At 40.1% G+C, this 12,818-nt stretch overlaps 2 protein-coding genes across 19 annotated transcripts; one reads left to right on the forward strand and one right to left on the reverse strand.

The window, feature by feature from the left end:
- Positions 1-202: 202 nt before the first annotated feature.
- On the reverse strand, positions 203-2,721 carry LOC123162298 (uncharacterized). Of its 18 annotated transcripts, XR_006481192.1 has the most exons (6): positions 2,174-2,511; positions 1,853-1,930; positions 1,622-1,742; positions 1,288-1,390; positions 1,048-1,119; positions 203-598 (listed from the first exon to the last, which is right to left on the reverse strand). XR_006481192.1 is itself a non-coding variant. In XM_044580097.1 (4 exons), exons 1-3 carry the CDS (start codon positions 2,443-2,445, stop codon positions 1,087-1,089), a joined length of 408 nt encoding a protein of 135 aa, XP_044436032.1. In that variant the 5' UTR covers positions 2,446-2,511; the 3' UTR covers positions 203-593; positions 1,048-1,086. The 18 variants fall into 18 exon arrangements, 5 of the variants coding, with proteins under 5 accessions (XP_044436032.1, XP_044436031.1, XP_044436028.1 ...); XR_006481181.1 differs by adding an exon at positions 2,518-2,721 and having other exon boundaries at positions 1,288-1,930; positions 2,174-2,428; XR_006481185.1 differs by having other exon boundaries at positions 1,288-1,742.
- Positions 2,722-9,082: 6,361 nt separating this feature from the next.
- Positions 9,083-12,391, forward strand: LOC123161102 (F-box/LRR-repeat protein At3g26922). Its single transcript, XM_044578954.1, has 4 exons — positions 9,083-9,209; positions 10,221-11,193; positions 11,284-11,433; positions 11,549-12,391. Exons 2-4 carry the CDS (start codon positions 10,228-10,230, stop codon positions 11,936-11,938), a joined length of 1,506 nt encoding a protein of 501 aa, XP_044434889.1. The 5' UTR covers positions 9,083-9,209; positions 10,221-10,227; the 3' UTR covers positions 11,939-12,391.
- Positions 12,392-12,818: the final 427 nt, after the last annotated feature.

The raw sequence follows: 12,818 nt of genomic DNA on the forward strand, positions 1-12,818 counted from the left end.
TGTTTCTCAAAACACGCGCGCGCACACACACACACACAATCTCGTCCTCACACCCCACTGCCGTCCTCAACGCCCCTCCTAATCCCGCAGTTAACAGTGTCCGCGTCCGCATGGTTTGACTAGCAGTCAGCACGCTAGTTTGCAACTAGCTATATACGATTTCATTGTCCATGTGCAAACTAGCTTGAACATACATCAATGCTAGCTTTGTATCAGTTTCAGATTCAGATTTCAGTCCTGAACAATGTTAAAACTACATTAAGACTTGCAGCAACGAGCAAATCTTCGATCCATTTGATACAGTGTTAGATTCAGTTTATCAAATGCAGCAACGAGCAGTTTTAAAACTAACATAATTTCAGTGAGCATACATCACTGCTAGCTTAAACATCAGATTCAGGTTTCAGATTTCACATCCTGAACATGTGCTTGAACACCAGATTTCATAGTTCTGAACATACATTCAGATTCTCCTGAACTTTGCGATGAACGACAAGTCAATGGCAGCCCCTTATTTATGATGAATTTGGTTCTCCTGAACATCAAATTTTAGTGCTGAACTTTTCCAAGTCAATGGCAGCTGCTCTGAAGACCTGTCCTGAATATTAGAACAAAGTTTCAGGAATTTACTTTGTAGCTTATATCAAGCTTTTTCATGCCGATGATTTGTTCCAATAACATACATGCAGCTAGCAAACATGCGGACATGCCGTGTACTGAACTGGGACATGCAGCTAGTGAGCACTGATGAAAATAAGCTATTGTATAGATTGATACTACTCCCTCCATTCACTTCTATAAGACGTCCTAGACATTTAGGACAGCACTTAAAACAGTTTAATTTCAGCTGCCTAAAACGACTTACAAAAGTGAACAGAGGGAGTAATAATCTTCACCAATTGAGATTAATGGTTATATAAAAATTAAGAGTGGCATGTACTAGTACTAAAAATGAAGGATATTTGGTTTGGTCCTTTCACTAAAACAAGCAGGTAGCATGGGGACTTCAGTATCTATTAACTTCAATTCTCTGGAGATGCCACTTACTCTTTGTTGCTAAGTAGGTCTTGACTAGACACAGTTTTCCTATCTCTGGGCTGCCGCAAAAATGACCCTTTGCTGAAATGAGAATACTAAAAATAAATCATTACACATACTGACATGCAGTACCAAAATGCTTCAGGTGGCATTATACATACTGTCCATGTGCATAAGAGTAAGAAAATGTCAGGTAGTGTTACTTGTTAGGGCCACAAGCATGTTTCTTGAGTATGAAAATGAGCTTACCGCTGGCAAGTCCAATATTAGCAGCGCATCATCATCATCATCTCCTGCACCCACCTTCTGCTGTGACAAACCAGTGATGGCTTTTTCTTCATTGTAACAGTTGCTGTTTCAGAAGAAAATCAGTGGAACAGTTGCTGTTTCAGGGATATTGTGTGAGCGGGTAAAGGGATTTGACAGTTTCCAAATATCAGGTACCTATATAGTACCTTGTAGTAGAAGCACTTGACTAGGTTCAGAATTCACAATTTTCTTACAACATGGAGCATTCCCTGGTGGCATTTGCTGCTTATAAACTACAGAGAATACTGAAAATAAATCATGCTAAGTATCAGACCTATAACCACCTCCTTTCTCGCCTGATCCTTGTCCTCCTCATCCTCCCACGCCGGATTCCTATTCTCTTCCTCCGTTGGCGTCTTGTGCTTGTCCACCGCAGCACCAGAGATCTTGCTCGACTGGCAGCAACGAGCAGCGAGTAGTGGCGGCACCGGCGGAGACAGAAAGACGACGCATGTGGGGACAAGCGGGATGCCAGGACTGCGACGAGCGGGGAGCAGGGGCATACTTGCGAATTGACTGCTCTAAAGCACTCATCCTATATGGACACGGCGTTCTGTCCGGTGGCGCACTCCCAAGATTTAACCTGAATTTACAAACAAGAACAAAATATGTAACTAACCATCGATAGGAAACAGACCCAAACGAGTGCTGCTGCGGATAACTTTTCCTACTGATCTCAACCATACATCACATGAACTAGCAATTTCATCTTTTCTGTTCGGCAAATCACACATACCACTAACATCTCAGCGAGCATAGCACAAGAAAATCGCACCGTTTGCTAGAAAAATAGTAACAGTTAGACAGGACAGGATTCAGGTTGTACCTTTTGGTCCATCCCGGCGCCTCTGGATTTACCCTGTGGGTGGACTGCGCAGACCTCGTCGGAGAGCCCGGCCGTCGACAGCGATTTTCACCCTGCGTCCTCCCAGGGCTAGCGCAACCAACGTGCTGCCTGCACCCGGAGCCAGCATTCGAATCCGCCGGCGTAGCAGGGGTGACATCACGTCGCGGGAGCACCGCAAGAGGCACCGGATCTGGATGTTCCAGGCTGTCCGCGAACTCCGCTCGCACCGGAAACCTGCAACCCACGGCCATGGCGGGCACCGACGGCTCTGTCACGGGGGCACATGCAAGGGTAGATCTCCAAAGCGGGCAGGGTTGACTTACTGGTCGACCGCATCCAGAAGGATTCAAGCCCAGCATCTTGCATCGCCGGCCGCCGGAGGAACCGCAGCCTCCCGCAGCCTTGGGGAAGGGCAGCCCGTCCGTGCCGGCGGCAGGCTTCCAGAACGGCTCAGGTTCGCTCCGACGTAATTGTTCCACGGCTCAGCCCAAAAGGTAGACGGCCTGGTACACGGACGTTGGTCCACCCATACGTTTTGGGCCCGCACGGCTGCACTGTTCGCTCCCGTATAAGCGGCGTATCCCTTTTTTCGCTGTCTCGGTGCAGACGTGACAGACCGCTTTTTGCGAATCCCCATACATGAGCCAACGCTAGCGATTTCGGGAGCAGCTGAGCTCGAGCACCGAATCGCTGCGTCCCTTAATTTCTAGTTTTCTCTATCCAATTTATACTACTAACGTCTCTCAATAAGGAACGATAGCATGCATGACATTATTTTCGCTTTCCAAATAAATGTTACCATACATGGCGTGTTGGACCATAGCATTCTTTCTAAATTATGTAATTATTTTCAAATCAGTAACGTGTGATGGATTGACCTGTAATGCAATCGAATGGTGGAAACACAAGGAGCACGGGCACCTAGGTGTCCCATATGACCGTCAATATATATTCTGATAATACACTATTAACATTTTTCAAATAGAAAAAACAATGTTTTATGAAGACAAGGTCAATAGTTTTTCCATACACAATTTCAACATTCGCCTAAATGTTTGATTGATAATTATGAAATAAAATATTGCATTTTTAACTTTTTCTATATGTAACCTTTTTCAAATGCTTGATTAATAAATGCATTCAGCATTTTTTATACACATTTAACAAGTTCAAATGCTTGATTTAATTTTTTCATATATGAGATTGATATTGTTTGAATCCATCGCCAGCATTTTTATCCATATTTATCATTTTTCAATGCTTGATTAACATTTTTTTAAAACGAAATTGGCTTTTTTCATGCAAATTTGTATTTTCTAGATATATTTTTGCATTCTTGAGAAACGTTTTCTCTTTGGCATTTAAATCATTTCAGATGCTTGGTGAAGATATTTTTGCAAAATTTTCACGTGTTTTTGGTAATATCTTTATTTAGAATGCTTGGTGAAGTATAATATTTTTTATTGCTGCATTAATTTTTAACAATGCGAAATTTTTGCATGAGTTTTTTTAATATATGTATTTTTGTTTTTTAAATATAACAGAAAGAGAAAACGAAACTGACCGAAGGAACGAGCGAACCAAAAATGTGCGCCACTCGGCCGGCACATTATTTCGTCGCTTCAGGCGAGCGGAGGCCAAATTTAGTGTTTTGACCCTTTCGCGAAAGTTGAGCCAGATCTGACGCTGATTCAAAAAATTTCCGGGATCTGATCCTTTGCCGCCGGGGTCGATGGTGGGAGGATATATCAGCCTACCGTCGAGGCCCCTGGCGATAGGCAATTTATCCGTGTTAGCTCACTGCTGCCCTAACATTAAATAGGCTTGCGGTAGCCTGTGCAACGCTACCGCCCAGGTATTCCACGGTAGGTGGTATAAGCACTATATTTGATACTTATATTTTTTTTTTGCGGTAGGGCGTGTAACCCTACCGCCAAACGGCCTCAACCCCGGCGATAGGAAAATGGTCAAATTTTTTTAAAAAAATAAACCAGGGTCTAATCTGGTTCAACTTTCGCAAAAGGATCAAAACACCACCGCAAGAAGGATGTTGGTGGACACAAATCCTTCTAGCGAGATAAAAGAATTGAGCAACTCTAGCGAGATTTTTTTTTTTTTGAGAAATACTCTAGCGAGATAAATGACATGAGACATAGCCGCGCCCGCAATACTCTGTATAGGTCAAACGCAAATCCTGGGCCACCGAGTCCACCATTGAAATGTCATCCATCGGGCTATCGTCACGGGCGGCCTGACCCGAAATCTCCCGTCCATCTGCAGGCTCATCACGGTCATGGTATCTGACCAGAAAACGATTTTGGCTCTGCACGTCATCTTTGGCGGTCCAAACGCTGCCCAGATTTTACAAAAGATTCACCTCATAGGTCATAGTTTCGAACGAGCGTGTTGCCATTATAAATTTTCTTTCCATATTTTTCGTTGAATCTTTCTGATCAGTAAAAAGTGGTAATGCAGCTTAATTACCTGTTAGTAGGCAGAAATTTGTTCTCAAATGTAGAATCATAGAATCATTTATCGATTTTAAAAAGTTCATTGTTGCGACAACATATTAAACTCAGTTTATTTTTCTATGAAGTAAGTATAAGGTGAAATAAATGTACGAAATGTACATTTGATCTATTTTTTCTATGAGGGAAACATGGAACCCTGTTTGTTGGCCATGCCCGACAACTTTGCGACCATCCCTCCAGCACTCTTTCCAAGTTGGTGAATGCATTATCGCCTCTCCTCCATCTTCTGTCGTTGCCTCCTCCCTCTCCCGCCAGAACCTGGAGTTCTACGCCGCACTCCCTTCGCTTTCATCGCGGCACGACCGGGCAAGGTAGATGCAGCAGTACATCACTGAAGATGAATTGATGGCAGGTGGCTGCGGCGGCCTTATACCCGGCAGGCGTCCTGGTTGAGGAGTGCGCCGAACTGAAGGGTGCCCCATACCCGGCAGGAGTCTTGGTTAAGACCTCAGGTGTTAGATGTTAGGTTTGACTGGTATTAGGCCCAGACTATCAGCATCCCTTCATCAATTGGATAGGAGTAGCGACAGATGTTAACTAGACGATGGCTTTAGTCTTACTGTTGTATGACTTTATAAGGTCTTCTGTGAATAATTAATAAAGTGGTTGCATGCATCGTCCAAATGCAGAGGCCAGGGGTCCTCCTCATTCTCTAAATAAACAACCTCGCCGCCTCGGACAATCGGGCTTCCGCCGGAGGCAGTTTGCGTGCAGAGGAGCGACTATGATGGGGAGGTATGGCCAATGCCGTCTCTAGAAATTTGGGGGCCCGGGACAAAATGCAAAATGGGGTCCTAAATTTTGATGTGCCCATATAACTGAAGTTCTAAGTTTATCACCTATAGCCAGATAAGAAAAAAAAATTGTCGTACCTTGAAACTGGAATTAGCAATTATCTCCAAAAATAGCTGCATCAATCAATGTGAAGTCTAAATCTCCAACTGCAAAGTGTAAAGAAATTTATCGTTTATCAATATATAGGAACGGCTAATGCTCAAATTTATCAACTATCGGTGTATTAGATAAATCAATGTGATCATTCTGTGCAAAAAAATTCAGAAACAAAGAGCATATATATAATAGTTAGCAGGAGTGCGTCTCTTGATTGTTTGGATCAGAGATGCAGATTCGTTTGGGTCTTCTTTACTACTCCCTACAAAGTTGAGTCATCTATTTTAGAACGGAGAGAGTAGAACTCAGAAATCCACTGTGTAAATTCTGAAGCAAAACGGGCTACACCAAACAGATCTTGAGCACTCATGTGGGGATCATGGCTTGGGGGACTAGTCAACTATACCATGGCGAGGAGACAGAATGATGACGGGAGAGGGCCGGAGGGCAACGACGGCGAGGACAACCAACAGGAGGCGAGCGATCGGATCAAGCGATCAGCCGACGGAACAAGCCCTAGCTGTATGATCGCTCGCGAGGCGTCTACGATAAGGATGGGCTTGTACGATCTGCTGCACATGATCGGGCGCGACGTGCTCGTTTGCTGGCGGGGACTCCTATGCGCCGCTTACTGCGGCAAGTAGTCACAGTTTCGCATAGGAGACTACTCGGCTGGGCCGGCCCACAAGCTAACCTCCGCAGAATGAAAAATAAAAGTGCGCTAGCTAGGAATCGAACCCGTGAGCTGCTGTAGATAACCACCGCACGCTAGCCATTGCAACATACGAGTTAATATGAAGAATATGCAGCGCCAGCATTAAAGAACCTGAGCGAGTCCATAGCCAGTGTAGTAACACAGGTTTCTTGCATACAATTACATATTAAAACTTCTATTAAAATTTCAAGCGTAAAAAAGGATTTTTTTTGAAACGCGACATTATTTGGGAACTGAATAGAAACTAAAAACAAGGTTGGAAAAAACTGAATACAAGAATAATTTCTAAATTATGAACTACTTTTCGTAAACGCAAAACATCTTTTCCAAAACAAGTAACAAAACTGAAAAGGTGATAATGTTCTAAAAACTAAACTATTTTAAAAAAACTCGAGCATTTTTTGAATTTGTGACAAAATTCCGAAAACTAGAACATTTTTAAAATTTGTGAACAAATTTTCAAAACTGTAGCTTTTTTGGAATATGTGAACAAATTTGGACAACAAGAACATTTTTATAATACCAAATATTTTAGAATTTGTGAACAAAAATTAAACATGCGAACACATTTGAATTTGTGAACAAATTTTCAAAAATGAACATTTTCTGAATATGTGAACGAATTTTGAAAACGAAAATATGTTTTGAATTTGCGAACAAATTTGCAAAATGAGAATAATTTTTTACATTACCAGAACATTTTTTAATTTTTGAACAAAATTTGGAAATAGGAACATTTTTAGGAAATTTCCAAACATTTTTTTAATTTGCGAACAATTTTTTACAGCGGGAACATGTTTTGTACCGCCGGACATTTTTTAAAATTTGTGGACAAAATTTGAAACTGAACAATTTTGAAACTCAAAAACGAAAATGTGTATATTTTTCTGAAATGTGCGAACAATTTATTTAAAACAGGAACATGTTTTGAACCACCGAACATTTTTCGAAATTGTGAAAAAAAATTTGAAACTGAACAATTTCAAAATTCCTGAAAAATTGAAAACGTGCACATTTTTGAATTTTCCAAAAATATGACATTTTCGAAAAATCAGGGACATTTTTTTGAAATCATGAACGGTTTTTTCTAAACGTGATTTTTTTTGGAAAGTATGAATAATTTGTTCAAAACACATTTTTTCACAAAATTGAGAAAACATGATCATTTTTGGAGTATGTGAACAAAATTGAAAAGGCTGGAACTTTTTTTGAAATTACAGAACATTTTCAAATTTATGAAACAAAATTTAGAAATGAGAACATTTTTTAAAATTCCTCGAACATATTTTGAGTTTGCGAACAAATTGTCAAAAACATGAGTTCTTTTCAAATTAGTGAACACATTTATTCAAAAATTCCAAATAGAAAAGAAAACCAAAAAAAGGCAAATACGAACATTTTTTAAAAAAGGAACATTTTTTAAATCCCACAACATTTTGTTTAAAATGCGAATATTAATTGAATTTATGAACAATTTTGGAAAATGCGGCCATTTTTAAAAAAAATGAAGATTTTTTGAAAGTGGGAACAGTTTTTCAAGGTTACGAACAATTTTTGAAACATGAACTTTTTTCAAAACAAATTGAAAAATAAAAAAGAAACCAAAAAAGAAACTAAAAAGGAAACAAGAACATTTTTAGACCAAAATTAGAAACAGAAAACAATTTTAAAAATTCCAAACAAATTTGAAAGTTGAACATTTTTTGAATACGTGAAGAAAATATAAAACGAATATGTTTAGAAATTCATGAACATTTTTGGAAAATTGCAAACAATTTTTGAAACGGAAATATTTTTTCAAATCGCGAACATTTTTAAAAAGTTGTCAAAATTTTGAACTAAAACATTCTGAACAATTTTGTTAACACAAAATATTTTTTGAAAATTCCGAACATTTTTTGATAAATGCATACAGTTTTTGAATTTATGAACAAAATTTGAAAACACGAACATTTTTTAAATTTTGAACATTTTTGTAATAGCGCGGACTTTTTTTGAGAGAGAAAACATAAACTTGAAAAAAAACAAAAATAGAAAAAGAAAGGAAAATAAAAAAACCGGTTCAGGAACCTTCTAGAAGGTTTCCAAAACCGGAAAAAACCAACTGGGAACCTCTAGAAGGTTCCCAAAACCGGGAGTGCTGGAACGGTTAAACAGGCCGGCCCATTGTGTCGTTGCTCGGTCGCTCGCCTGTGCGAAGCGCCGGCAGTTTGACACAACGAGCGGCAAATAGGATATTCCTTTGCTGGCCTCCTCCCTCGGCTGACTACCCCCAATACGACGACCTAGCGACTTGGGGGCCCTGGGCGGTCGGCCAATTTGGCCTGCCCCATCGACGGGCCTGGGTATGGCCTAGATGGGCAAGGATAAAAAAGAAATGATAACCCACTGATAAGTGGGCCCTACATGGAAGAAGAAATATAAAGACTGTAGTTCATATAATTTGACTTTATACCCTTGCATTGGAGCCTTTATTTTTTAGAAGACCCTTTAAACCCACTATAAAGGCTCAACATTCTGGGAAATCTGCTAGAGTTAATCAAATGGTCTAGATTTATTTAACTGTACACGATAAATTTGGGCATAGGGGATCCCCACGGTTCACCCTCCTCACACTTTCCTCTTTTGATTTTTCTTTGAGTCTCGGCCCCTCCAATAATTTTTTTGTGCAGAAAGTGACACTCTATCTGGATCTGACCCAAATTCCCTCTCTCTATATATATAGTACGAGTATACCCCTTCGTGACCTAGGTCCGCCACTGCCGCCGCCGCCTCCTCAACCCTAACCCCCAAACTCAAGCGCGTCACCGCTCATCGATGTTCCCGTTCTACCGCCGTTCGCTGTTGTCTCAACCTCATCCAGAGTCTTTCGCCTTTGGTAAGTTTTTTGTTGTCGCCCTGCACCCTCTCGCACACACAAAAACTCAACCCCACGCCCTGATTTATCCTTCTGATTTATGGTTGCGCTTTATAGTTTTTGCTAGCTCAAATTTTTTTAGCAATGAAAATAAGGCAATTTTATGGAGTGGTTGTTCTAATATAGTTATGAGTGATAGGAGGAGCTATTTTAAAGGCCTAACTTTTAGAGAATCTAGAATTTATCTAATGATCTTGATTTTTAACTGCACACGATGGATTGGGAACATAGGATCTCCACAGTTCATCCTTCTCCTTTCACCTCCTTTTCCGATTCATCTCCCGAGTCCTGGCCGACCTCAAATCTTGATCGGAGAATTTGGATTTATTAGGGGATCTCTACTTGCTCTTACGATCTAGATTTATTTAACTTCACAAGGCGGATCTCGAGAGGGGATCTCCATGATTCAGCCTTCTCCTCCCACCTTCCTTTTCTGATTCCGCTCCCGAGTCTTGACCAACCACCAAGCTGGATCAGAGGATCTAGATTTATTTAGCTTTTACAAAACCTAGAGTTTCTCCAACGATATATATTTATTTAACTACGTATGGTGGATTTGTAAACAAGGGACCTCCAGAGTTCACCCTTCTCAATTCTTTGCCATTGGTAATGTTCTTGTCATCCCATCATGATCTAAACCTTACCGAACTTCCACAAATGAACTTCGGGTTTGTCGTGCACAACGAGCACACGATCTAGATCAAATGTTTGCCCACACAAACCCATTCTTATTTATCGTACTGATCTATGGTTCCATTTTACAGTTTTCGCTAGAAGCACAGTTGGCTATTTATCAAGGAAAATACAACAACTTTATTGAGTGGTTTTTCTTATCTAATTTATGAGGGATAGTAGAAGCTATAAATGTGATGAACTGGGATAACCTTTTGTTGTGCAGTGTACTTGCATTTCGGCCTTCCAGGTTCATTTGCTTGATATAATTGTACTTACCCTGGCTTCATTTTCATGTAGAATTAAAATGGACAACGATCTAACATGGGCAAGAAAAAGACACATGGGTTCCTATGAATCCTACCAAGGAAAAGTCTTTAAGAAAACCAGAGCAAATGTTCAGTTTACAGACCTTCCTGAGGATATGCTATCTATGGTTCTATCAAAGTTGCCACTAAAGGATGCTGTAAGGAGTGGCATTCTATCAAGTAAATGGAAAGATAGGTGGATGTTATGCCCCAAACTAAGATTTGATGTTCTCACAGTGTCCAAGAATGTGTTTTATGAACAACAATACACTCAGAAATTCATTAAGACTGTGAATGCAGTCATGCAACAACATCAGGGCATGGTTGTTGAAGAGCTCATGATCAAATTTGAGTTTGACTGCAGGATACTAAATCATATCAATTCGTGGGTTGCTTTTGTTGTATCATCGCGGACGAAGAGCCTTGCCCTTGATATAGCACCAACCGATTACTTCGGTCGTACTGATCAGTACAGATTTCCGCTCGAGCTTTTAGACAACAAAAGCATATTTCAGCTTCGTCATCTAAAACTTAGCTTTGCATCATTTGAACTGCCCCCTCAATTCAGCGGTTTTCCAAATCTGAGAACACTTGACTTGTACTTGTTACATGTCAGCCGGAAGGATCTTCAAGATATGCTGTCAAATTGCATTAATCTTGAGTGGTTCAGTATATTTAGATGCCACCTGAATGATGAGCTGACAGTAGCTTGCCCATTGTCAAAGTTATTATACTTCCGTGTTGTGCACTGCAGGATAACAAAGATAGTACTCAATGCGGCAAAACTCAAAACTTTCATTTTCTATGGGCGTCTGTATCCTGTTGACCTTGGGGATGCTCCAAACTTGATACACGCATTTCTTGATTTCTATACCCCAGTGACTCTTGAACATGCTTTGACTATACTTCCCAAAGTGCTTCCAAGTGTTCAGGATCTGACATTGCGTGCTTCATTTGAACTCAAGGTTTGCTGTCTCACACTTCACTTTAATATGCAAGTTGGTTTTTCTGGTTTCTCTCCCTCGCAATGACCATTTATATTATCTACTTTTCAGATGCCCTTGTTGATGGAGACCTCTTGCAAGTTTTCCCACTTAAAATGTTTAGATTTATGGTTGATTTTAGATGACAAAGAAGTTGACAATATTCTGTCTTTGGCCTCACTTTTGAGGGCTGCTCCTTTCGTTGAAACGTTAGGGATGAATGTGAGTATAGTACTCCTATCTCCTACAACGACCTTCACTTTGCTATAAATAGATTGACTTGTTAACCATGAATTATGCCTATGCTTACCATGTTTTCTCCCTCAAACTTTTGCAGTTTCGTGTTTTTGGTGTCCCACATCATGTCTCAGAGCCTATTAAAAGCATTACCAGGTGTCCACATAATCATCTGAAGAACCTGCATATTACAGGATTTTCTGGAACAACAACACAACTTGAATTTCTAGTGCATGTTGTTGAAAGTGCCCATGCCCTGGAGATTTTGACGATTAATGGACCTAACATAGCTCGCCGTGATGATAAATGGCTAATAAGATTCCGTTCCCTAGTTCGAGAACTGGAGAGAAAATATCTTCATGAAATAATTTCGCCAAATGTGAAGCTCTCCATTTTCTCCCAGAATTCTAAAATGCTGGAAGGACAGAAACACATGAGTTTTCTGGAAGAAATCGACGCCGCCATATTATATTATGCAACTCATCAATGAGGCCAAGATTTGGGTCACCGCGGGGCCGAAACACTGGAGTCTTCCTTTGGTTTACAGGAATTTGGTAGGAATTATGTAGGAAAATATCCCTTGAATCTCTTTGATTTGTAGGGATGATTTCCTATTCCTATGTAGGATAGGAAACAATCCTTCACATTTCGAAGGAAAAAAATATTAGTCTAGATTCAGTTGAAAAAAAATCTCATCTTATACATCAGATGACATCTATTTTCCTATAGAAATTCAGATACGTGTCATCTCACTCTCTATGATTTTCATACCTATGATATTCCTATCCTATGAGTCAAAGAAGTCCAGAGTAATTTGATGGCGCGGGAATAAAAACTTTGTTGTATTCCAAACTGTCGTTGTAATGCACCTTCTTTTTTGAGCATTAACCTTGTGAACTCCCTTCTTAATTAATGAATGAGACAATTTTTTTGCCCCCGTTAAGAAAGACTCAACATATGTGTATGTAACATTTTGGTTGTAAATCATGTGGAACGATTCGTCCTCAATGCCTTTTCTTCTTTCCATCGTCGATTGTGTATGTTATTATACTGTTTGCAAAACATTATATTGTACTTCCTCCGTTCCTAAATATAAGTCTTTGGAAAGATTTCACTATGGATCACATACGGAGCAAAATGAATGAATTTACACACAAAATGCATCTATATACCTTCGTATGTGGTCCATCGTGAAATAACTACAAAGACTTATATTTAGGAACGGAGGGAGTATTTGTATAGCTCCGGCAAGCCGTGTGGATGCTTAAAAACTGGGAGACAAACATTTATCGAGCAGAAGCACAATCCAAATCCAAGAAAATGTAAATCAAGGACACAAGTTGACTACTGTATCATTAGTCAATGTGTAC

The sequence above is a fragment of the Triticum aestivum genome, chromosome 7B (genome assembly GCF_018294505.1).
Source record: "Triticum aestivum cultivar Chinese Spring chromosome 7B, IWGSC CS RefSeq v2.1, whole genome shotgun sequence".
In the NCBI taxonomy this organism is placed as follows: Eukaryota; Viridiplantae; Streptophyta; class Magnoliopsida; order Poales; family Poaceae; genus Triticum; species Triticum aestivum.